We start from the raw sequence: 26,100 nt of genomic DNA on the forward strand, positions 1-26,100 counted from the left end.
CTGTACTGGTCCTTATCCCAAGTTAACAGTAGGAAGCATTACTGGTTTAGTGTGTCCAATGTTATTGGGGCCAACTTTTTAACAGATTCATTATTCATGTTTAAAGTTACTCCCCTCCTGGTCCACATTTGCCCTTGATTGGAATCCATAGGTTGACGGAGAGTAATTTCAAGGCTTTGGTCAGCACAGGGAATATAGCCAGTAGCCGTAATAGACGTAAATGGACTATAATCTATAAAATTTTTGAATCACGGTGTTGTATACCTGAAACTAATATAATATTGTAAATCAACTGTACTTCAATTTTAAAAAAAAGAAAGGTATTTCTATTTCTAAAAACTCTCCATCTAACTCTTGTCTTCCTTTTACCCCCACCCCTCACACCTAACAATTGTTCTTGACCTGTGTGTCCTTCCAGAATTTCTTTATGCATACGACAGCAGAGGAACATACACATTCTTATTCTGTAATTCCTCATTTTTACACAAAGCGTGGTGTTTCATATATAGTCCTAGACTTTGTGGATTTTGCTCAGTAAGATACTTGGAGACGTTTACTCAATCAGCACACAGCTTTCTCGTTCTTTTTACAGCTGATTAGTATTCAGTTGTGTGGAGGTACCATAATTTACTTAACCACTATTTATTTAAAAGTAAAAAATGTATTTTAACACTTAGGTTACTTTCAGGGTTTGTTGTTGTTGTTGTCGTCGTCGTCGTCGTCGTCGTCGTTGTTGTTATAAACTATCTTGCAATGTTACTAGTAGATACTGAGAAACAAACGGGAAGGCCAGGAGAATCAACAGAACGCCGACCAATGGCTCACATGCCCCTCCCATGGTGTTAGCGTGTCATGACTCCTTAGCGAGCTTGCTGTATGCCCTTGGAAGAAATCGGGTTTTTTTAATCTACGGGGCCTTCTTAGTCTGACCATAGTCTCCCTTTTCATGAAGTGGACTGTTTGCAGACATAAAAATTGAGCCCTTGACTGAGCAAGGAGACTAAGGCTTCTGAGGTGGTAAAGACCTCACAGACTCACGGCTCTGGCCCCTCTGCCCAGTGTATGTGGTCCAGCTTCTTGACCTCACGGTGTCCCCTTTCCACAACAGACCTTTGCCCTTCTGCTTAGACAGCCTCTCTCCACCGTGGCCCTCTGCGGATTCTGTGGTTTTGGTTCCTGGGGAACGAGGATGTGGAGCTCCTGGTCCCCCTTCCTCAAGAAATGAAAGAAGATTGACATCTTGAGCCTGTGAAGGACCCTGAACCAAGGTTTTCACTTTCTTCCCCCACAAGCTCTGCCCTCTGGAGAACTCTGCTTTGCTTCTGTCGAATGACTACAGGTTACGGTGTCAGAGGAGCTTCTACAATAATAGCACAAGACAAAGCTGTGCCCTGGAAGGGTGTGGTTGTCACCGCCCTCCGGCCACATGGAGGGCCCCACGTGCTCCTGTGTGCAGACCTGGAGCAATGTTCCACATCCTGTCCCACCACCGGCAGATCCTTCCTTGGTGGTGAATCAGCGCAGCCCTTGACCTCCCGCCTTTCTTCTCACTGTGTGTGGGGAGGACTTTCTGCCCCACCTTACCTCCTTCCCTTGGAGCCCCGTGGACTGACTGAGTTCAGAAATGATGAAGAGCTGAGTCACTGGGTAGGAATCTGCAGAGCAGAGGGAGCCTCAGAGTCAGCTTGTCTCCTTTGTATGTCCTGTCCCCACTTCCCAGGGCCCCCACGATGGAGCTGTGACACCTCCGTCTGTCTACCTTCCATCAGCACACTTAGTGTGTCCACTGTATGTGTGTGTGTGTACACTACATTCTCACTAGGCACTGAATGTATTAGAGCAAAACTTGGGAGCATTCCACCATGGATATCTGAGCATCTCAGCTGCATACTGTTGGCCACATGGACAGTTTATTATAAAGTCCGTATATTGTTTAGGCTTTCATACTATTAAACAAGTTGTAAAACTTTTAACATTTTTTTAAGTCTTTTTGTTACCATTTGGAATCCTGGCCACTTTCCAAAGGTATAGGCACTTAGACCCCTCCATTCCGTAGCCGCTCCTGACCTGGGCTGGTTCCCCTGGGCGGGCCGAGCAGTGGGGCGAGGGGTAGGTTCTCTGTTCACCTGTTCTAGCAGCTTCAGGATTTCTCTGAGATTGCACAGTAATCTTGGGAGTCTTAAATGGCGAGGCCCTCCCAGAGGTGTTCAGTGCTAGTTGAGCTTTCTCCGTGGATGGTTGTGTTTCTATTAAAAATGAACACACATGCAAGTGCTAATGCACACACACACACACATGCACACCAGAGTGTACCTGTGGTGGTTGTAGCCCACCTGCTCTGCAGTACTGTTACTCGTAAGGCATCCTGGCCACGCTGACCTCTAGGAGGAAGTGAGCATCCATCTCTTCATTTGCCGCAGCATCAGGTCTGAAGTAATGAATGGACAGGAGGCTTATTCCCTCATTCTCTGTGTCTTCTTTGGTTTTCTAGGAGGTTTTGTTGAACTCAGTGTCTGTGGTTGAGGGGCTGAGCTGAATTTCCCGCTCCAACAGACAGAGGACTGTATGAGGCTAAGGGGCTGGGAAGGGACAGTTTCAATGTCTTTGTTCCTGAAAGTGAAAACATGAACTTCCTGATGGTATTTACTGATGGGACCTTAGCACCTTAGGTAGACATTGCACTAGCTTCACTAGCCTCCAGTGAGTCCGGAATCTCAGAAATGTCAGCCAGACTTCTGTTAGTAACTTACCAGCTCTTGTCACTTCCGCTCAACTCTGAACTGTATCAAAGCTGGGAAAGGAACCATAATGTTGTGGTCGTGGGGTCTGAGGCAGAAAAGACTAGAATGTATCCATTTTTCTGCTGATAAGCAGCACAGGGAAACCCTGAGTGTGGTGGGGCTTGACCCTAAGTATAGACCCTAAGAGCCAAGGAAGGTGCCAGAACATTATTTCATCAAATTTTCAGCACCAAAGTCATTTTCAGTACACCCATCTTTCCTTAAAAATAATTCTTGCATCTTAATAATGGAGAAGGAGATAAAGGGAAAATGGAAATGAGCATCACTAAACAAGTTGGTTTAGGGGGTCCTAATTATCTTAGTCTTAGCAGTCGGGGCTGTGTGCCAGCCGACTCTAACTCGTGGTGCCCGTTCGTCTTGGGGGAATAAGGCCTTCGCTGTCTGGGCTCACTGACCCTTGTCACCTTGTGCTTCTTCCTCCAGAGGGGACCTACGACTTGGGCATGAGACACCGGCCCCTTCCCCATTTCCTGTGATCACACCAACGCCCAGGGTTACTGTGGGAATGCCTGTCCATCACCAGAAATCAGACTCTTGGGAAATGGACCCTGACTTGTTGCCCAGCTGCAGGCTCAGGGACCTGAGCAGAGGGAGCAGCCTGGAGAGTCGAACCAGCAGCTCGCGTTCCAGGAGCCTCACTCTGGTGAGTGACCGTTCCTTCAGCACTCGGTGTGCATGAATGTTGGCTGCCTCTGCCTTCCTGTTGGGAATATCTTAGAACATCCTTTGGGGTAACTAGCTTGACGTTTTGGAATACTGGCTTTGAGGAGCGCACTTCAGTGTTAATCCTCTGAAGTTTTGTACAAATCCAGAGCATTCCCCACCTGGTGGTAACTTGGCTTCTCAGAGCCTGGGAGCACTGTACCTGAAGGCAGAGGTCAGCTCAGGCCAGGGCACCGTGGCCTTCCAGGTCCAGTGGTTGGGGGAAGGGAAACACCTCTCAGGATAAAATTCACTTTAAAACAGATGGCTAACTCCTTTACAAATATAAATGCTTTTGTATCCCTTTCTCTCAGAATCCAGACCCTTATGTAAGCATCAACAAGCTTTGGGAACGTTCACAAAAAGTCTTTAAATTTAGGAGATTACCTTCTCTAAAGGTATGGAGAGTCCTCAAAAGACTAAAAACAGACTTAGCATATGATCCAGCAATCCCACTCCTGGGCATATAACCAGAGAGAACCTTAATTCAAAAAGATACGTGCACCCCAGTGTTCCTAGCAGCACTGTTTACAGTAGCCAAGACATGGAAACAACCTAAACATCCATCAACAGATGAGTGGATAAAGAAGTTGTGGTATATTTATACAATGGAATACTACTTGGCCATAAAAAGTAATAAAATAATGCCATTTGCAGCAACATGGATGGACCTGGAAATCATCATTCTAAGTGAAGTCAGCCAGAAAGAGAAAGAAAAATACCATATGATACCACTCATATGTGGGATCTAAAAAAAAGGCAAATGAACTTATTTACAAAAGAGAAATAGGTTCTCCCCATCCTCCTCAGCCCATCTCCTTCTCCAAAACTTACGGTTACCAGGGGGAAGAAGGAGTTCAAGATTTGCAGATACTGATTAATATATATAAAACTGATAACAAGTTCCTACTGTATAGCACAAGGAACTATATTCAATATTTTATAGTAACTATGGTGAAAAAGGATATGAAAACAAATATCTGTATGTTCATGCGTGACTGAAGCGTTACACTGTACACCAGAAACTGACACCATATTGTAAACTGACTATACTTCAGCAAAAAGATACATACAAAAAAAAACCAAACAAACAGAGATGACATTTTCTTCGTGGCAGGCTCAGCCTAAGTCTAAGGTGACACACTGGTCACTAGACAAGTTCAAGGAGAGGACACAGAGCAGAGGGACGGAAAGGAGACACAGGCTGGTCAGTGGTGGCCCCATGGTGCTTTCCGCTCTGGCTCCTTGCCCAGACTGAACCCAGAACTTCCTGGTCAGAGCAGCTAGTTTAAGACAAAGCTGAAGGCTTTGATGGAAGTTCAGTTCACTGAACATTTAGTAAATGCCCGCTCCCCACAAGACCGGATGGATGATGGAATAAAACGAGATTTTAATCTTTTCAGGAACTCACATCTTAGTGACATGACAGCCATGCAAACTCTGGGATGTGTAACACAAGCTTAAGCAGGGTCTCAACGCCTGACGCCACGCGCTCTCTGCCCAATGGCTTTATGATACCACTGGTGCGGAGAAGGTGAAGGCGGCCAGCGAGCCCAACTGTAATCCTTCAAAGCCACAAGTCTGTCCATCTGTAATCAAACCTCTACACATAGCTCATCCCCCACTAGTTTGTGTCTGTCTCTTTCCGGCCAGAAGTACAGATTTAAGTTAACCATACTGAAAAAATGACAACAGGGACTAGTTAAAAATGCCCATAATTAAGCCTTATACCGAAACCGCGGGGAACGCCACATGCACTTGTGGTTTTTCTTATGAGATCGCCAAAGTAAGCGTGGCGCCTAGAGACGCAGGAAGAACACAGAGGCTGATTTCTGCGGTCTTCTCGCTGCCCCTGAATTGTGTGTCAGCTCCTGGGGGTCCTCTCATCAACTCAGGTTTTTAACTCAGTAAAGCCTTGCCCACGTGTCAGGGAGATCATTCTGGTGTCCAAAAGGAAAATGTGACCATGAAATCACACTCTGCCAAAGAAATACCCGGGGAATTGGGGGTTAGCAGATTTTGGCTCATCTCGAGAAATTTCTTTAGCCATCATAATCCTTCTTGTAATTTTTTTGATTTTTTTTTTTTTTTTTTTTTTTTGTTTAAGATAGGGATGAATTCTGCTGGTCCTTTTTTTCCCTCCCTCACAAGGACTTGCTTACCACCATTGTCTTAGTCTGCAGCTAAACCCAGTTTCTTTGTTTAAAAGAAAATCAAAACAGAAGAAAAAAGAAGACTAAGAACTGAATTAATTCAGTTTTTTTAGATGTGGGTTATTTGAGTATGAGTATTTTCAGCCTTCTTGGCTTTTTTTGTTCAACCAAAGATTTTTTTTCTCTCACTGCCATTTCCCCCAAAGACAAAGCTCCTGTCCCAAACCCATACTCTCATAGGTTATGTCTGGGACTGCGGATTTTTATAAGCACTGGTGGGATTCAATGTAAAACGTTGTCACCCAGCTTATCTGGACGTTCCTCTTGGCGCTTCATGGGGACTAGACGGACACTTTTGCTCATCTTCATGCGGGAGTGGACAGACCTCACAGACACTGGGGCTTTGTCCTCCCCCCCAGGGGAGACCTGCACGGTGTGTGTTACAATTACATTAGTAGATCTGGTGGTTTGAATTTTCTGGTTTGATATATTAGAAATTATTTATTCATGGTCATAGTATACAGATTAGGGTAGAAATGTGCGTGCTCCCAAGTTCTTGAAGCAAAAACTGTTTCCCTGGGAGGCTTGAAGTCAGCATGGTGGGTGGGGTAGCACCAGTGAGGGGTAGTTTTCTAGACAGTTCTTTCAGCATCTGGAGAGCTGTAGCCTCAAAGAACTTCCTTTTACTCCACAGCCAATTTGGTGCATTAAAAGCTCAGTTTATAGAAGGGGGAAATTTTTTTAAATGCCTGCTAGCAGCCTACTACTCTTCAAATATTAGGGACAAACTTAGGTTTTCTGCAGTGCACCCTTTCCCAGGAAAGCTTTTTTTTGCTCTTCTATCCTCATTTCCTATCTGCTTAGTTCTTTGGGAACCACATGAGCAAATCTCACATCCAGTAGCATCAGCGGTCAAGCAGGATCCACCACGGCCAGGGCACCAGCTTTCTTCCTGCCTCACGTGGGGCCACCAGGCCCCAGACTTGCTTTTTTCTTAAATATAGTATAACACCTTTACTGAGATATAATTCACATCCCATGTGGTTCACCTGTCACAGAATGCCATCCAGTGGTTTTTAGGAGATTCACAGAAGTGCGTGGCCATCATCACAGCCAAGGTTAGAACACCTTCGTCACCCTGGGAGGAACCGCGTGCTACTATCAGTCACTCCGTTTCCCTCCAGCTGCCCTGGCCCTGGGCAACCGCTCATCTGCTTCCTGGCTCTGGGGATGTGCCACTGCCTTTCACGCTCTGCCTGCTCCCCATAGCCCACGTCCTCCCCTTCAGCGTCCTGGTCTGAGAGAGGCAGCATCAGCCTCTCCTGGGAACAGAGGAGCAGACAGGAACTCCCTCAGATGAGGGCTACGTGCCCCTTTTCTGGCCCTGAACCCCCTGCTCCCCGGCCCTGGGCATCAGGCTTTTCTCTCTTCCCACCTTCTTTCCTCCCCCAGGTGCCAGCAGAGTCCAGGTTCACTGGAGGGCAGCTTCTTGTTTGGAGAATTAGGCAACAGACTGAGTCCACAGCAGTTTTGGCCCCACCCCTCAGGTCAAGGCTCAAGGCCAGGGGATCACAGACAAGTCACCCAGCCCGCCCTCCAGACTCCAACCCCAGAGAGACAGGGCATCAGTTGAGAATGCGGGAATCTGGATGCTCCAATCCTCCAGGACTCTGACCTCTGAGCAGCCTCATTAAAAGTGACTTGTGTCTCCTGTTTTATAGGAGCATGGAGGCCAGACTGCCAGCTTGAGGGACTCTGGGATAAGATGTGTGGGATATGCAGGCATCCGAGCACAGATCTGAGATTAGTATGTAATTAGAAAGAGAGATAAATAGGTCAAACCAGAAAGCAAGCATTGAACTAGTTCTGGTCTTGGCTGCTCTGCAAATAGTTGTGTGACCCTTGGAAAGTCATTGCATTGCCTCTGAACCAGGTTTTCACACCTTCCAGGGAGGGAGCTGGACTCACTGATCTCCGTGTTGCATCTTTCAGCCTGTGAGTCCTGCAGTTTGTCCCACAACTTACAATGGTTGACCTGGAGCTTCCCTTTCTAAGCTTATTTTCCAAATGAAATCCTCCGCTGAGAGCTCCTTGCTGTGAGATTGAATGAGACCTGTGGGGTTTATACCCTTCCTCCATCCTTACTTTTGCCCCTCCCTTAACATGGGAAATTGGCATGTGTCTTAAACTGACACAGGCCAGCTGCCCATTTAATCCTACTGTCTGTGCAACCAAAGAGAAATGATTATACCCCCCCCCCAAAGTTGGTGATCTAAAACTCTTGGGAATAACCCTGTTGAAACACTGAGTTAGGGGGTCCAAGTAGGAGGGAAAGGGTAGAGAGCATTAATTTAATTCCCAAGACTTTTAATTCAACAAATAAGTTGTGGTTAAGACTTTCTGGTTCTGGTTTGTTACCATCATCACGTCACCCTAGCAGCATCCATGGGGGCTGTCATTATTAACTCCCGGGATCTTTGTCATGCTAAGAGCTCTAATGATTTTAGACTCACGGGTTTTTTTTTTTTTTTTTAGTTGTTGTTGAATCACTGAACTGAACTACTCTGCATGGACAGAAGAAAACCTTGCAAAGTCTTAGTGTGAATCTGGGAGATAAATGAGTTGGGGGTGGTGTGTGCTGAGTGACTGGGGCAGGTAATCTAGCACGACTAAGGTATACAGAGAAAAGAGGGGGCAGGAGTGCTCTGCCCCAGATGTTGTGACCCTCCAGATGATCCCACCAGCCTGCAGCAAATCCAGAAAAATCACAAAAGGAGTCACGTCACTGGATTGCTTACGAAAGTTTCACGTTCTGGTCGCCAGAGGGGCAGGACAGACCTACAAAGTGAGGAGGGAGCTGGCCCTTTGGTTACGATGACGGCCTCATGGACGTGAGACAGTCGTTAAGCCCTTGGATGGTTCACAGATACATTACGGTCGTTCAGGTCTGGCAGAGGTGAAATGCATGAGTAATGAACAACTACAGTAAAAAATAGAATTTTATAGGAGGACTTGATCCTTTTCGTTAAATATCCCTCAAATCCACCTCCTTCTCCTTGTTCCCACCACTGCTGCTGCACTTTAGGTGACTTTTATCTTTTGTCTAAATTGTTTCCATATTCAGCTTCCTATAGAGTTTCCCATTTCCCACATTCTAACCAACACGATCTCTCCAAAATACGTGTCTAGCTGTCCCTCGTCCCTTTTGGTGGAAGTCTCATCCACTTCTTTCAGATTATTGATTATCATTTCCCCTCCAGTGTTTTTCCAAGTCAGACTCCCTCCCCCAAAGTGTGAACTGATACCCGTACTGTTTCCGTAACACCCACAGTCACCTTGTCATGGCCATTGCCACCCTCTCAAGCAACTGCCTGTTTTCTTGTCTGAAGCCCTCATTAGATGGGCTTAAACAGACAGCAGGAACATTATTTACACCCTTGTGTTTACATTGCCCAGTGCTTACTAGCTGCTGAAATATTTGCATGTGTGACTCAGTGGGTGCTGTGGGAGCAGGCTGGAGGTGTTGTGACATGTAAACTGGACCAGGAAGGACCGGTGAGAGGTGGCTGTGCAGGCAGGGACACGGCTGCCACAGAAACAGGTAGAGGAAGTGATCTGATGTGATTATAGGGCAAAAGTTTGCAAACTCCAGCCTGTAGACTGTAAATGTGGACTCCCTCCTGTTTTTGTGAGTGAAGTTTTCTTGTAACAAAGCTAAACTCATTCATCTACATATTACCTACAACTTTCACACTACGTTGATAGAATTGAATGATTGCCACTGTGAAGACTGCCGAGACTCAAAATATTGACTTACTGTCTGGTCCTTGATTGAAAAGGTTGACCAGCCCTGCTATAGAGTACAAAGTGGAGAGGAGGAGGAGATGACATTCAAAAGGTAGGCAGGGCCAGATCCATCCCAGAGTTCTCAGAATAAAGTGTAAATTCCTTAGTCAGATATTCTGCAGACATAGAGGACAGCTAAGATTATGGGTTTTGTTAAAACCCATTCCTCTCTCCTTTGGTTTAGTGCTCAATGGCACTGAACCATTTTGTTTTAAATATTCATTTATTTTGTATAAATATGAAACAAAAAGTATTAAATAAGGAATGCTTTGTGCTCACTTTGCTACTCTCCTAATGTCCCCTCACACTGACCCTCTTATTAGAGGGGAAACTGAAGTCCTTAGGGCCTGCACAACTGCTAGGTATGTAAATGGATAAAATTACAGAAATGTAGTTAATATGGAACTGTCATCATTTCAACTGGAGAAAAATTATTCTTAAATCAGTATGTTCCTTCCCCGACCCATCCAATCTCAGAAGAAGTGGAACAGAAAGATAGGCCATGAACCAAATTCTTAGGGCCCATTGTTTCCTAAAGTCAAACTTAAAAAAGGAAATACATACAAAATCTGATTACACTGAAAGGAAGATTACAGCCTGTCTTGTGAATTTATATGCAAAAATTCAAAACAAAGTGTAAGCAAATCAAATTCAATGATGTATAAAAAGCATAGTAATATCACAACAAAGTTAGACTTATTCCAAGAATGCAAGGTTGGTTGAATAGCTGAAAAGCAATCATTGTACTTCAGTACATTGATAGAATAAAGGAGAAAATGGTGATAAACAGAACTGTCCCTGGATGTTGGCAAATGCCCCGTGGGGAGTAAAATCACACCCAGCTGAGAACCACTGCAGTAAATGAAGACAAGCTCTTTGACAAAGTTCAAAACCCATTCATTATTTTAAAGACAAACATATTTACCAAACGAGGAATAGAAGGGAGCTCTCTTCATTTGATAAAGATCATTTTTCCAAAAAAACTACAGCAAACACTACTTAGTGGTGAAATAGGGAAAGCTTCCTTCCTGACATTGGAAAACAAGACAGAGATGCCGCTTCTGCTCAGCTAACTGGAGAGCCCTGGTGGTACCATAAAGCAGAATGAAAACGTGAATGAGGAGTGGAAGGGAGGAAATAAAACTTCTCATTTACAGACACTGCTGTATGTGCAGAAGACTGGAAAAAAAAAAAAACCTACAGATGAACTGTTAGTATTGTGCAGCAAATGTGTTCAATTTATTTATTTCAAGGCCAGTATACCTTGTATTTCTAGAGACCAGCAACAATTCTAAAATTTTAAAAGGACACTATTTTGAACAGCATTGAAAAACGGCAAATACCTAAGGAGACACATAACATAAACTGTAGAATCTCTATACTGGAAAATACAAGATATTACTGAGAGAAAATAAAGACCAAATCAATGCATATCAAACTTCAGTGCATCAGTATTACCCAGAGGGTCTGTGAAAACACACACTGTAACCCTAAAGGTTACAGAGTCAGTAGATCTGAGATGAGGCCCAAGAGTTTGTATTTCTAACAAGTTCCCAGGTGCTGCTGTCACTGCTGGGTGAAGGACCACACTTGAAGGGCCACTAATCTAAATAAATGAAGGCGTAGACCCTCTGTGTGGAGAGAGAAACTGCTGTAAAACATTGGTTCTGCTCAATTTGAGGAACTTCCACGCAGTCCAAAGTCCCAGCAGGGGTGTGGGTACGTGCGTATATACGTGTATACGGAAACTGACAAGCTGGTATGGAACTCTTCGTGGAAATAAAAAAGGGCCAAGAAACAGCACAGACTCAAAGAACGGCAAAGCAGGAAGGCTTCAAACTCCCAGATATTGAGACACATTATAAAGTTATAACGAAAACTCTTATCGGTGTATGAACAGACAGGTAGACAAATGAACTGAAAATGGAGTCCAGAAACAGACCGACACATGCACTGTCACCTGATTCACAACCAAGGGGACCTGTGGTGGAGAAAGGACAGGCTTCTCAAGGAGTTGTGCTGGAACAGGAACACTTGGGTATCAGGGTAGAAAACAGTGAATCGTGACCTCATACCATACACAGAAGTCCATTCCAGATGAATGGTAGCACTAAACAAGAAAGTTTAAAAACTATCATGCTTTTAGGATAAAACTGCCAAATACCTTCATGACCGTGGAGCAGGTAGCGGTGTCTTAAATAGGACACAGAAAGCTCTAACCATGAAAGACAAGACTGATATATGGTACTACATTAACGTTAAGGACTAGCCATCAGAAGACTCCTATTAACAGAAAGAGCAAGCCACTGGGTAGGAAAAAATATTTGCAATAAATATGCCCACAAAGGATTTTTACCTAATATGCATAAAGGAACTCCTACAAATTATGCTTTTTAAAGACAAAGTGATAGAAAAACGCAAAAGACTTGAACAGGCACTTCATAAGAGGATCCCCAAATGGCCAGTTAAGTGTTACAGGGGGAAAAAAATCTCAATGCTGCTCATCTTCCTCGGAATGGACTGAATATCAGAACAAGATTCCAGCACATACCTACTGTGCAGGGCTGTGCAACCACCAGTGCGAGCTGGCCCAGCCGCTGGGGAGAACTCACGGCCGTGTCTGCCAAAGCAGACACGCGTCCTATGACCCTGCACTTGTTGTAGGTTTCTATCCAACAGATGTGTATTGCTTCTCCTCCCTAGCAGCGTCCTGTTGTGTTCTCTGCTTCCCTAGCCTGTGCGGTGGGTATCTCTCTCCAGCAGTATTCTGTCAGACCTGCTTGTTGGAACCCAGGCTGAAGACAGTCTCCTTCCTCCCGAGTCAACTTCCTTCAGGATGACGCTAACGTGGTCAAGCTGGTTTGAGCAATTTGCATGTGTTCTGTGCTCACCGTCCCCCAGACATGTGGATTCTGTGCTTGAGGCTAAAGAGAGGTCTCTAAATCTGGCCACTGTGGGCTCTGTGATGGGCCTGGGTAGGTGGGCATTTGAATGCCTCTGGGATCACAGTGTGAAACGCATTATTCTGCACCATAGGGATCAGATCTAGTCACCTTTGCTTCCACCATATTTTTCCTGTTGTTTTTATCAAAGTGCATGCTCACCTTAGAGAGTCAAATCATTTTATACGGTTTATGAAAAGCATTCACCTTCTGTGTGCCCCTCCCTCATTTCCTACTCACTGGAAGCAGAGACTTTTAACTCATTCCTATTTCTTTGTTATTTCCCTTCATTTTCCCCCACTCCTGACATTTTACTCTATATCCTTTCAGTATTTTTATATGTGTGGATAGAGGAAGTATGCATATATTTAAATCAAGTTAAGACAGCTCCATTTTTCTTATCTGGGTTTTTTTCACTTAACAGTATATTTTTTGAAAACACCATTTAAAATGGCTGTTTAATATTCCATCTGTGAATGTGCCCTGACTTATTCAACCATACCCTTATTGTTGGACATTTTAAGTGGTTTCTTGTTTTCTTGCTACTATAAATACTGATATAATTAATATACTTGTGCGTATCTATGTGTGTGTATGTGTGTGTGTGTGCATGTGTGTGTTGCCATAGAGGAACTGACTCACAGATACATGCTTTCTCTCGTAACTTTAGTTTTTCCTGTGGTTAATAATAGCTCTGGTTTTATTTGCTTGCTTTGCTCGTGTTCTGTGTTGCGTGTTCTGCTTTGATGTATCCCCGTGGCCTGCTCTGAGCTGGGCTGGTTCACAGCACAGCTGACATCCCGGGGATGTCTCCGCTCTCCAGGCGTTCCTGCAGCTTTCTCTCTTCTCTTCTGTCTCCTTGGCTCTGCGTCTTTCTTCTTGGTTCCTCCCTTGTGCAGGGGAATGACCCCAGCCCCACTGGCCCAGCAGTAGCTTCCTAAGAAAGGCATGCGGTGGGAGGGGGAAGTCCACGGTGCAGACCTTGTGTTTTTCTTAAAAACACTGTCATTCTCCTGTAACCTTCACTTGGTTTTAGGTATGGAATTCTAGTTCTGAATTCATCTGGAATTTGGGAGGAATCACAGCATTGTCTCCCGGCTTCCAAGGCTGTGGCCATTCTTATTCCTCAACTTTTGTTACGTGACGTGCTTTCCACTCTGGGAGGCTCTCAGGATCAATCCTGGTCTCCAGTGACTGAAATTTCACAGGGCTGGGCCTTGGCATAAGCCAATTTTATTCTTCCTCAGGTCCTTCTCATGGACCCTCCGACCTGGAAACTCGCCTCCTGTTTAAGGAAATTTCCTTGGGTTCTTTTACTTGTTTACTCTGATCATTTCTTCCCCCTTGTTTTTCCTGATTACTCTTTCTGGAACTCTTATTACTCAGAGGTTGGCCTTCCACACTTATTTTCTAATGATCTGCTTAAAAAATTTTTTTTGACTTTTTATTGTACTTTTCCAGTTTCTCTGTTTGATCTCTAGGCTTTTATTTCGCTTTTCATCTCCTGTCGTAGTTTTAATTTCTGAGGCTCTTTACTGTCTCCGAGTTTTTTAAAACAGCATCCGATTCTTGTTTATGGATTCAGTCTCTCCTGTGATCCCTCTGAGGGTATTTGTGATCATCTTTCTGGATTTTTTCACCGTTCTGCAGAGTTGGCTTCTTGAAAGTTGCCTTTTTTCTTCTTGTCTGGTTTTGATGCGTCTTCCGTGTTAAAGGTGTTTCTCAGGTGCGTGGCGATCATTAGCTGTATGCATACACGTAAGAGCAGGATGTTAAGAAACTGATGAAAACATCTGTGCTGGGGTGTGTTGACTGTGATTTCAACTGGGGGGTGATCTTGCTGAGCTGTTTCACTGGGGAGCCTGTGATGTCAGCCACTTGGCTGCTGGGCCATTCAGTTCCCCAGAGAAGACCTTTCCCATCCTCTGTCCAGGGGGTCAGTTTGGAGTCAGTAGGGTTCTTGACCATTAACTCGGCCTGTTGCCCCCCCCCCCCTTCAGATCCCTCTTTCACCTTCTTTGAAGAGTAAACATCTAGCTTTCTGTCCAGGGGCCCTAACTGCCCCTGGAAGAGACTCTCGTCCAGTTCTGCTCTTTGCAACATCATCTTAGCCACACTTCCAGAACCACCCAGCACAGCCACACCCTGTGCTGAGCCTCCGGGGTTGGCGGATGGGTGGGTGGGTGGGGTCCCTCCAGGTTGATTCCTGGCTCCCGCAGCTGCTGATTAAAAGTCGCCTTCCTTGGGTCTTCTGAGTCTTACCATCTGTCTTCCTGCCCTCTACCCTCCCAAGTGCAATGTTGCTGTCATCTCTCTTCCTGTTACATTTGTCTTTGTGATTGTGCCTTTAAAAAAATGATAATAACAAAGCCCACTTTTGTTTTAGTGAGGTTTCCTGAGGGAGCAGAGATAACTATGTTAGTTCACTGTCTTTAACCAAAGAGTCCCTCATCGCTGTTACAGGGAAACCAAGTGTATCTGTTGGCGCTAAGCTGACAAGGTCCCTCCTGAGGAGGTGCTGACAGATTGCTTTCTTGTTATCGACTCAGTAGGAACCACAAGTCTCTAAGACCCTTTATTTGCTACCCACTTTGTACAGCCTTCTTAGTCATGCAGTTAGAATGGTAAAGGACACACAGGCAGAGGTGGGTTGGGGGGGTCACCTGAATGGTACCCTCTCCCCGGGCGAGAAATTGGAGGATGCCATGAACTCCACCCCAGGCTCTGTATTGTGGGTTTTTTATCCTCATTCCTAATCCTCAAATCTTTTGCCAGGATGATGAGAGCCTGAAGTATCTCACACATGAGGAAAAGGACGTCCTCCTGTTTTTTGAAGAGACGATTGATTCCCTGGAAGATGACTTTGAGGATCAGGTCCTGAGTGACGGTGATGCCCAGGGCCACTCTCCACAGCCTCTGGAAGAGAGCACTTCCGGTCACTCCGAGCCAGAGGATGTCGTGGACTTGGTGCAGCCAGGACCTGCAGCCGAGGGACCCGAAAGCCTTCAGGATGTGACAGAGGCAGCAGGTGAGGACAGAAGCGCGGATCCCTGACCTCGGACTTGGCGTGCCATGTGGTGCAAGACACAGAGGCCCTCCTTTCTGTTGTGGTTTTGTGTTTCCAGGAGGGACGCTTGGAGGGGCTGATCAGATTTTTGTTTGTAGGGTAGAAACAGCCTCCTGGTATTCTGACAGCCCAGCCAAGGAGGAGCCCTTATGACATACTAGGATGAAAACACATGAAGGGAAATTCCAGAAGGGCTAGAAGAAAGAGTGAGACTAACTGGGCAGGCAAATAGGTTGTGTACACACATGAAGGAAGAAAACTGGAATTGGCTTCGGGTAACAAGTCCATTCTACAAAGAGAACCTACAAAGGACTTGAACTTTAGCCCTTGAAGTTTAATCTCAGTTCTTGTGCAAGATTATACCCCTCCTCCAAGGTGGGAGTATTTGAACTGAGAAGTCAGCTGGTTTAGGAAAACAGAAAATGATCAAAACATGAAATTCAGCTCAGCATCTACTTTGTACATTTTGCCTGACTCAGGGGGCATCAGAGCAGAGGTCTGGTTTTTTTTTCCCCCTTGAGCCCTGTGATAGGACCAGAGGAAGATGGACAAGGAGAAAACTTTCTTCCAATTTTTTTTTCCCGTTTGGAAAAGATATTGGAAATGTGGGCAAGGGGATAAGGACTGGAAAAGATGCGGGAAAAAATAGGAGGGAAAATCTTTGCTTTGCTAACTACAAAATACTGCCATTTATCACAAGCCTCCAAAAATACACCACCTCCCCCCTTTTTTTGTAAGCAAAGTTGTGTATTACACAGAATTTCACGTACCATGGTTATAGGTTCCAAATATGGGGCTGAGTTTGCAGCCGTCTCTTCAAAGAAGAAGCTTAATATAAATTTCCCATTTTTATCACACGTCATTTTTGAAGTGTAGTTCCTAAAATTAGCTTCAACCAGCTGATCCTTTTAAAATGTCAGATCATATAACTGTACCAAGGAAAACACGTTTTGAAAGTAAGCCACTTGCCCATCAGTTCTCTAACATGATGTTTTCATAACAATTTCAAGTACCCTGCCTGCGGCAGGCATTGTGTGAGATTCTGAAGAGGCAGAGATAAATCCACGGCTCCCAGTTTTGCAGCAGACACAGGTGTATAAGTGCAGAGAAGTGGGAAGAGACGGGTGATCAGTGCATGTCAGGATGCAGTAAAGGCTCACGGGGGCTGGCGTATTAAATTCTAACTGAGGCTGTCAGCAAACGTTTGTTTCTACAGTAAAGTGATACATCCAACTACCCTTCATCTAGAAAGACCTGATGGAGGGGTTGGTGGGTGTCACAGACTTCCCAGCCTCCATTTCCCCTTTGTAAAATCCCCCATAAGTAAGTTGCTTCCTCCTCTTACATGTCTCGGGATGCTGGCTCCTTAGAAGGAGCTTTTCCACTATGCTTCCCAGGGACCGACCACTTCTGGCTTGTAAATCTGTCCCCGCACTAGTTCATTCCTTCTCGTCATGTGGTTATGAGCATCATAGACTAGTTCTCTGTCGCTGGTCCAGGGAACTGGGTAGAGGGAGCTTAGTTTACAGGAGGTTCTGTTGAGACCCTCGTAAATTCATTCAAAAGGAAACATAATGCATTTATCTCTTCCTACGGTGGGAGCTTATGAGGATTCTCTCCTTTTCAGGGGCTGGCCCTGTTGGAAAGGAAGACATCCCTGCCCTTGGATGCAGGGAACAGGATGCTGAGAAGTCTCCCCCACCAGACCCCCCAGGTCCCGAGGCCTTCCCCCTGCCGCCCTCCCCACCTGTCCCCGCAGCCCCAGCCCACCCCAAGAGAGAGCCGGCTCCTCCAGCAGAGCACCCAAAACTTCCCCGCTCGGTCCCCACTCCGCTTGTCATCGCCCAGAAGATGTCTGAGAAGTCGGCAGGAAACGAGGCGCTTTCACCCACATCCCCCTCCAGGGAGAGCAGGCCCGGGGAATGGAGGACACTGACTTCCACAGCCCCTCGGCACGGAGACCACTCCCTGTGGCACAGACACGCGGCCCAGACGGCGCCCAAGATCCACCGCTTCCCGAGCAACATCAGTGTGACCAACAGCGCCGGGAAGGACTTCAATAAGACCATCTCCAAGGCTGCGGTCAACGTGCAGGAGCGCAAAGCCCAGGTCCTGGCCAACATCAATGGGGCCTCTTTCCTCTCCACGGGGGAGATGGAGGACCGGGCCCAGAGGGGCGACCTCGTCGAGCAGAGAAGCATCTCTCCAGAGCAGAGCCAGGCAGGCCCTATCCAGGAAGCCGTCCCCATGCAGGGCGGGGCCCACGGCGGCCAGCAGTCCAGAGGCGTGCAGACGGAACAGTCCCTGCCGCTGGCCAACGGCTTCCAGAGCATCCACGAGGTCCTCAAGAGCCAGCCCGGTCCCTTTGTCTCCACGGGGAAGACAGTCACCTTCCGTCCGGACCCGGCTCTCCCCAGCAAACTTGCGCCCCGGCAGCCAGACTGCGGCCAGGATGCGAGGAAGCGGTCGGGCTCGCTTCCCAGGGCTGTGGGGTTCAGACCCCAGGGCATCACTGTCCAGTTCTCGGGCCGGGGCTCCACGGAGGAGGCTCGTCGGGAGGCCCTGCGGAAGCTCGGCCTCCTGAAGGAGAACTTGTGATGGAGAGTGAGCAAGGGGGCAGGGTTGCCAGGTCCGTTGGGCCAATGATGGATGTGCACTTGCGTGCAGTGCAGCCGCAAAGCCCTGACTGCGGGACTGGGTGGAGGGCTGGAGATGCTGTAGCCTGGCTGCCCGGCTCCCTTCCGCATCTGGGCTGGGGCATCCTTCTGTACCAGAGGGTTCCGCACCATAACTTGTCTTCCTTTTCCAAAAGTTCGGAGAATAACCTTGAAAACCTATAGGTTTCTGTGATTCGTGAATGCCATGGTTCTTAGATCTCCATGAGGAGGGGGGCTGGGTCTGATTTTTTTGTTACTGAGTCTTTAACCTTTTATCCCGAGAGCATGACAGGAACAGCAGTTTAGATCTCTTATACTCGATTCTCTGAAAAAGGGAGCCTCTGCTCCTCTCCAAGAAAAATAAAGAAGAAATGCTTGTTCAGTTTTCATAGTGTCTTAAAATACTTTTTTGGTTTTCTGGTTTGTGTTTGAAGGGTGAAAGATTGTATGTTAGGCTGAGATATGCCTTTGTTTCTTCATATAATTTGGTTTGCCCAGTTGTCTTTTTTTTAATTGAAAATGTAAACCTTTGGAGTATGATTTACTGTAATTTTGAGTTATGGGAGTGGAATAGAAAAGTTGAGTTTGGAAAAGGTGGTAGTTTTAAGAAAGTAAGTCTCAGGCTACAAGGTCTGTGTTACTGGGAGCTACGTGTATGGGCGGGCGCGGTGTATATACATGTATATGATATGTGTTCATAGATACATATATATGCTATCATACAGATACAGGTGGTGTGATGCACACACATTATTACATCTCTATAAACTTCTTAAAATCCTATTACATAACTACAGGATGCAGGCACTTCTTAGTCTTCTGACGGACATGCCATCTCAGCGTCGAGATGACGACACGGAAATTGTTACTTCCAAATAAGGACGTCTTTTAAGGACACATTTCCATAACATTCCGGTGAACCAAAGTGCTTTTTCCTCAACAATGTGTTTTGTTCCCAGTTAAATAGGCCAAAGAAGCTTCCAAAGAAGCAAGGGGAAGTTCCTTTCTTAGTGAGGTACACGTTTAAAGATTTCGTACGTCACCTGATTTTAACCTAATTTTAATTTATCACCTAATTTTAGTTTTGCATGTTCCGAGGTGGTTGGTAAAGAAGGAAACGAAAGAGCCTCAACGTCCCCCGTGTTCCGTGGGCAGGACCTTAGGATTAATTTAAAAGGGAAAAAAAACAGCAAATAGGTTACACAGCACAAAAGGAACTGGTCTTCTCCCAGACAATGTCCTACATGCGGAGGTGTAGCCGTGAGCATTATTATCCAAACTATTTCAGGCTGGAGTCCTAAACCTCTAAAAATAGACCTGGGAAGGGCCACGATTGAAAGTCACGCCCTTCTGTTGTGTGTCTCAGGCACTATCACCGAATCTGTTTTTTTTTTCCTGTTGAGTATCATTTAAGCTCAACCTTCTAAATGTGCTGTGAAGAACAATTTTCATAGTATTCAGTTTGCCTTGTAAGTTCCATAAAATGATTGTAATGTTCTTGTTAGAACAACAGTATTTTGCCCAGTCCTTGTCCTCCTGAAATAATCTCATAGATTCTTGATGGTCTTAATTTAAATAGGTGCTTTGATTTTAGATTTGATTTTTTTTATTTTAAAAATAGTTTTTATTTGATTCCTGTTTATGTTGGATTTGTTTAAAGGATTCCTGGGGGCTGTGAAATTCCTTTTTACAGAGCGAGATGCCATGTTACACAGTGTTTAAAAATAGAGGGTCTTGATATGGCTATCGTTTTAAACATCCCTCGTATTTGAGGATTATTTCCTTCTGTCTTATCCTCTGACTTCATTGTGATTAAGGTGAACTTGACTATATGTTAGTATGTTTGTTCCCATAAATGACATTTTTGAAAAATAAATTTAGAGGTCTGTTTTAACTAAACTTTGTTTTTGCATTTTATGCTTATTCTCAGTTATTTTCTTTTAAATGGTATGTCCTTTCCTTCTATTTATTCATAATTTCTTCTCCCTCTTTATTCATAATTATACTGACTGTTACTCTGGTTTCTTGTGCCCCAAACCCTAATAATTAAAGCCATATGTTTTGTACAGGGTTCAAATTATAGCTACTAATGAGCTAACCTGGATGCATATGTATTGCCTTAACAAAAACAACTAGTTTTCGAGAGGCATTTGTTTCCTTGCCATAACTACAGGATGGGACATTCTTCAAGAGTTACCTTCAAGGCAATTTTAAGGACCATACTTCAAAGCAAACTTGTAATGAAAAGGAAAGCTGAATCTTGAATACTCAGGTTTTTTTTCAAATGATGATTGTAAATCAGTCCCCATTTTTCTGAAACTCCTTTGTACTAATACTTAAAATAAGGAGAAAAAAATTCTCCTTTGTTTTTAGGCAAAGCAAATGTTCAAATGGCCAGATCAGAGTCTGCAGACGGTGGGTAATGCCTTGCAGGTTCCAGGGTAGCAGTGTCTGCTCCAGGCCTCTCCTCCCCATCCTCCTCTGATATTTGTTGAGTGCCCAGACTTATCTTCATAAAATTGGTGGAAATGCTGAGCTTTGCTTTCCTCTCCCCAGGGACATAAGGCTTGTGGGGGAGAAAATGCAGAGGTGGCGGTGTCCCGCCCATGTCGCTGAGTCTCTCAAGACGCCGAGGGCTCAGCCTGAGCTGTGCCCATGCTCTCTGCCCGCCTTCCACCACACAGGCTGCCTTCCTGACTTGGACAGCATGCGATTCTTTACTCAAAGTTCCTGATGGGTTAACTCCCAGCGGAGGCTCCCCACCCGAAACGAGCTTTCATGAAGAGCTTCATCGTGCTGATTGTAGGTCCCTTGGGAGTGAATTTTTTATTTGTTAAAAAAAAAAATCAGAAATGTCCTCTTTACTGACTTTCTACAGAATTCCCTGACTACGAGGAATTTTACCTTGCAGAGGATTTGGTGGTGGTGTGTTTGATGCAGGTGATCTAACAAATCAGTTCTTTATGTTTATTCAAGAGGAATGAAGGGAGAGAAGTGAGATAAACATGAAAACAATTTACTCTTATCAGGAAACTTCGGGGCTTCCTTCCCCGACCTGTGATCGGGCCAGGAGGAAGGGGAGGGCGTGGGGAATGCTCACCTGTGAAAGGGTTGTGTTTTCATTGAAATGACAAGTCACCAAACAGGTTTTGTTTCTTCTCTTCACAACAAGGCTCTTTTTCCCTGCTTCAAAGTATGGGGAACAAGTTCCCATATCCTTCACTAATCTACTTGCTGCACAAGCCCCGCTTTCAGATATCTGAGAAAAGAGAAGGCAGGGCTGCCCGCTGCCCTCGGCCTGGGAAAGCGCCCCCGCCGCCTCCTGCTCGCTGACCACAGCCCTCTCCTGTCCTGCTGCCCAGCCCCACCCCACCCGCACTCCTGCCAGAAGCACCCTCTTCTCTAAGAGCAAACTTGCTGCTGGGGAACAAATCCATCTGTCTGCACAAGGCTGGGCAACAGGACGGTGACCGAAGGGCACTTCCCATCCCACTCTTTTTAGCATAAAAACCATCTGCCTTTGTGTGTGATGGTTGCGTTTCTTCAGAAATGTCTATTGCCTTGAAAACAACAACAGCAACAACTCTTTCCTACACACTCCAAACCCCTAAGACTTCAGGAATTCCTGATCACCACAGTCACTCTCCCTCCTGGATACTGTCTTTCTCTCGGGGACACTGACAACCCCCAGGAGACAGGTGAGGCTGCCCTGCCAGGTACAAACCTGGCTCTTAATGATGCACTTCAAGCTTGCTTCTTATCATCTCAACTGCATGAACTTTCTTTCTATCCAATAAGTTACAAGAGGGGAACACAGTGATCGGCAGAAATGACCTGAAAAGTCTGAACGACAAGCCAACCCAGTATTCTCTGACCCAGGTGGGGAGAACCATAAGCCTCCCTAAGGAGCTGGGGGTGCTCTCTGCAGAAATGCTCTTTGCCTCCTGATTCCGTGGCAACCCCCTCAATCTGTCTGCCAGGGGTGTCTCTCCTGATCCTCACTACTTCTTCGGGATCCCTGAACCCAGCTATTTCCCTGGCAGGGCAGGACTCCTGAGGCTCAGGAAGCATTTCGGAAACCCATCCTAGTTTTGTGAAGGCCCCAGGCTTACTTTCTGGGCGCAGAAAGCCCTAGTGTGGTGGCTTCCATTCAGGATTCCGGGATGGCCCCCACCCCATGTCCCCCTGCCCACCCCCCAAAGCGGGTGGCAGATGTGACAGTCTGACTGGGCCAGGGGTAAGACTTCCCATTTGGAAGCTGAGGTTAATGGAACTTAGTCATTGATAAACAGGTCACTTCATAAACTCCAACAGCTGAGTATCTGTGTGTTTAAAGCAGAGCTGCCAAGGGTAGTAGTAACCTAAGTTCTGGAAATACCTTTAAGGGGCGGGGCTGAGTCAGCAGGCCCTCGGCGTGTCAGGGAGCTGGGAGCTCTGTGCACGTGTGTGCCTGCTGGCTTTTAGGGGCCTGGCCGGCGTCTGCCTTCAGCGTCCTCTGACGCTTTTGTGTGGTTAGACACCCTGTGAGTATTGGGACACGCGTAAGAGGCTTGCCCTTGTTACTAAAGATGCATTCAGGTCTCTGTGGCCTTTAAAGAAATTACGTAACTCCTCCTGGAACTCACATCTCTGACGGGTCCCTGCGATGGCTGTGCCTCAAAGTTCTCTTCAGCGTCTAACTAGCTCTGTTGTACTGCAGTTTCCTCTTCCACACAAGAGGATGGGATTTATCCTATTTGACCATCTGTGCAGTGTCTAAGCATTCCCAATTTGGGGGCAATAACTTCTGTCTGGTGAAGACAATTTTAAAGAGTAGGAAGGGGCAGGTAGGGCCTTTCCACACATGGTGGCCAAGGTGCCTCGCCCTCTAGAGGCTCGGTTTCCAGACTCAGAGCTCAGGGCACACGCAACCGGGCTCGTCCCAATTCCTAGTCCGTATGTCTGTGAAACTCCGTAGAGCTCTTTGTTTTGTCAGTCCCATCTTCGAGGCCAAATGACCTGAATGAAAATGTTTCTAACGTGAAAGGGTCATCTGAAGCTTGCCTTCTTCACGGCAAAGCTCAGGAGGTGAACCTAATGGTGCTATGACACACGGCGGGCTGTGCTAAACGTCGTCACTCAGGCCGTGACCGCGCGCTTCTTATGGATGAGAAAACGCAGGCTCCTCTCCCCTTCACAAGGGCCTCTTGGGGACCCTGGGTGCTCACCCTGCTGGTGCCAGCTGTAAACCCCCTGCTTCCTGCACCTTCCGTGAAGCCACCCAGGCTGTGCTGGGCTGATGCTGCCACCTTCCACCCTGCCTTCTCCCGGAGGCTGCCCTGCTCCTCCCCTGCAGAGCTTCTCTGCCACCCCCAGCACTGCCTCACGTGCTCTGCCCTCGGGGGATCTCACCCCTGGTTTGTACTGTGGTCAAGCTTCAGCTGATAGGGGCCGGGTCCTGTCTTTAGGGGTAAGAGGAGAGAGGGTGAAGTCAGGCTTGGTGGAAAGAGAGTGCCAGTGGGCTGAGGAGGTCTTGAAAGTGAGGCACCGGCATCCCCAGGCCTCCCACCTCCTTGCCAGCTGGGCTGGGGTGCCTCGACGCTCTGCGGGTGACCTCTGCCTTGGGGGGTCCGGTTCAAAGCAAGTCCTCGGGCTGTATCCCTCCTCCTCCTCCCTCCCTCGGGACTTCGTTCTGGAGCCCGGAGTTGCCAGTGGTGGCTTCCAGCACCCCCGCGCAGGACTCCCACGCACACAACTGAATGAGCTCACCGGGGAATCTGCCCAATCTGCTCCCTGGCAGTCCTTTGAAGTTGTGGTTGTTACTGGAAAGGCAACCAGGCTTTGGTGGGAAGTCCAGGATCTGGCTCCATGGGGCTGGAGAGCTCTGGGCAGGGCGAGGCAGAACGGCTGCCCACGCCCGGCCTCAGCCTCGCCCTGGCCAGGGGCCACCTGGCCCAGAGTGGAGAAGCCTGGGGATGGCGTTGGGAACTGCAAATTTCACCACTGTAAATTTCAAGTCACGTTTCCGTCAGGACATACCTGCAGCGCGAACTGGTGGTCCCTCTCCAATTGTGTCTTAAATCATACACTTCTGCCCATATTTGTAGGTGGCACTGTCGACATTTTTGTCTACATTTTACTGGGATGTGCTCGTTCTCAGAGCACTGAGCATCTTCTCGCCTTGGGAGGGTCTACGCTTTGTCTAATAATGTCACTATTGTTTAAATTATGTTTTTGTGTATTTCTGCCAGAAATAACAACTTTCAGTGATGGTTTGGGCCAGATTTTTAAATCACTCAATTTGATCTCTTAAATCAAATTTTTCTCTCATGTCAATTATCCACCTCATACAGCCTTGATTCCAAAAGAGCATTTTTCTGTTTTAGAGATCAGATCCACCTTCAAAGGTATATTTTGCTCTAAGTGTACCATTCAGATTCCATGCTGACTCCGGCTATGCTTTATCAGGGGCAGAGAAGGCTGACAGGACTCAGAATGTTGAACAAGCAAACAGAAGAGACCAGAGAGGCTATGAGAGCCACTTTCAGGGGCTGAGAGGCTCTCACGGTAGACAGTTCTGTGCAGCCTCAGAGAGATCACACCACGAGACACTCGACTTAACACAAGGAATTTACAGCAGTGAGAGCTGACTGGACATGGGAGAGTGGTTCACAGGAGTGTGAGCGCCCAGCTCTGTGGAGCTATATGGATAACAGGCAAGTTGCTCTGCAGAGGAAAGGGACAGGAACTGCACGTCACCATTTCCAATTCTGAGATTTCACGACGGGTTCTTATAGGGTAGGCTTTGTCATTACAGTGAACAGACCCAGCATTATATTTGCTGTGTGACTTAACCTCTCTGAGCCTAACTTTCCTTATCTGAGAAAATGGAGGTGAACCATAATCACCTCATAGGGTTGTTGTGAGGACTGAATGAGACCACATATGTTATGTGCCACATACGTCATACGCTTGGCACACACCACCACCATCACCATCACCACCGTCTCCATCCTCATCACCATCTCCATCACCATCACCATCAAAAACACCACCACAAAGGCCAGACTTCCTACAGAGTCTCCCAGAATGGCTCTGGTCAAACCCAGCAGCACGGAAGGCGAGCAGCCACCACCTCACAGCCTGGTTCGGACTCCGCCGCTCACCACAGTTGCATCCCTACATGCAGTCCAGGGGTTACTGCAGCAAAGAAGGGAGTTTTAGTTTTAAATTCCACTGCCTACTGAGAAATAGGGTTTTACCACTTTCTAAAAATAGGTCTTCAGAGTTTATTTTCCTTCTCCAGGGCCGGGCAGGTCTGGCTTCCTGCTTAGACACACATCGGAGGGCTCCCCATCCAAGCTCACACTTTTCCACGTCTTCTTTCCTCTCCCCGCTAAGCTCTTCTCTGAGCTGGGCTCCCCCACCGCCTCCGGGGGCCTCCTCCCAGATGAGGACGTGCCCAGCCCAGCGCCCGCAAGGCTCCAGGGAACACTGGGGGACTGTGCAGCCAGAGCCCCTTGGCTGCCGTGAGCCTGCCCAGGAGGAAGTGCTTACTTTGAGCTGCTGGGCTGGCTGGGCTGGGCCCTTAGAGTTTCCATCCTGCACAGCACACTCCCAGCCAGCCCCTGGCCAGTGCCCGAGGAGGGAGGTGGCCTCGCCAGCTGGAGCCTCCAGAGTGGCCTCCACAAAGCAGGTGGACTGACACAGGTCCCAATTAAACTTGCCGCAGGTCAAGAGGCCCCCAGGATGGCCCCTTCCTCTGCAGCATCACCTCACCCTCCTCCACATCCCAGGAGGCCGGGTCCAGGAGCTCCTCCTCCAAGCAGCTATTCCTCAGTCCATACTTCCCTGGGCCAGTCCCCTTCCAGAACAGAATGATAGGCCCTCCTTCTCTCCTTCCCTCCAAGAAATGTCCTTCTGGAGCCTTCCTCTGCAACTCAACCCCCACTT

General features: G+C 46.9%; 1 protein-coding gene across 2 annotated transcripts in view; it reads left to right on the forward strand.

Moving 5' to 3' along the window:
* PROSER2 (proline and serine rich 2) overlaps positions 1-20,067 on the forward strand; it is a 28,967-nt gene extending 8,900 nt beyond the window's left edge. The window contains exons 2-4 of one of the 2 annotated variants that reach the window (XM_032473555.1): positions 3,225-3,444; positions 15,220-15,472; positions 17,139-20,067. In XM_032473555.1, coding sequence (XP_032329446.1) covers positions 3,307-3,444; positions 15,220-15,472; positions 17,139-18,109 — 1,362 coding nt within the window. In that variant the 5' untranslated portion in view covers positions 3,225-3,306 and the 3' untranslated portion in view covers positions 18,110-20,067. Of the gene's footprint in view, positions 1-3,224; positions 3,445-8,323; positions 8,602-15,219; positions 15,473-17,138 lie in introns of those variants that run through there. The other variant, XM_032473556.1, reaches the window with a different exon arrangement.
* Positions 20,068-26,100: the final 6,033 nt, after the last annotated feature.

This window comes from Camelus ferus, chromosome 35, assembly GCF_009834535.1.
Source record: "Camelus ferus isolate YT-003-E chromosome 35, BCGSAC_Cfer_1.0, whole genome shotgun sequence".
In the NCBI taxonomy this organism is placed as follows: domain Eukaryota; kingdom Metazoa; phylum Chordata; class Mammalia; order Artiodactyla; family Camelidae; genus Camelus; species Camelus ferus.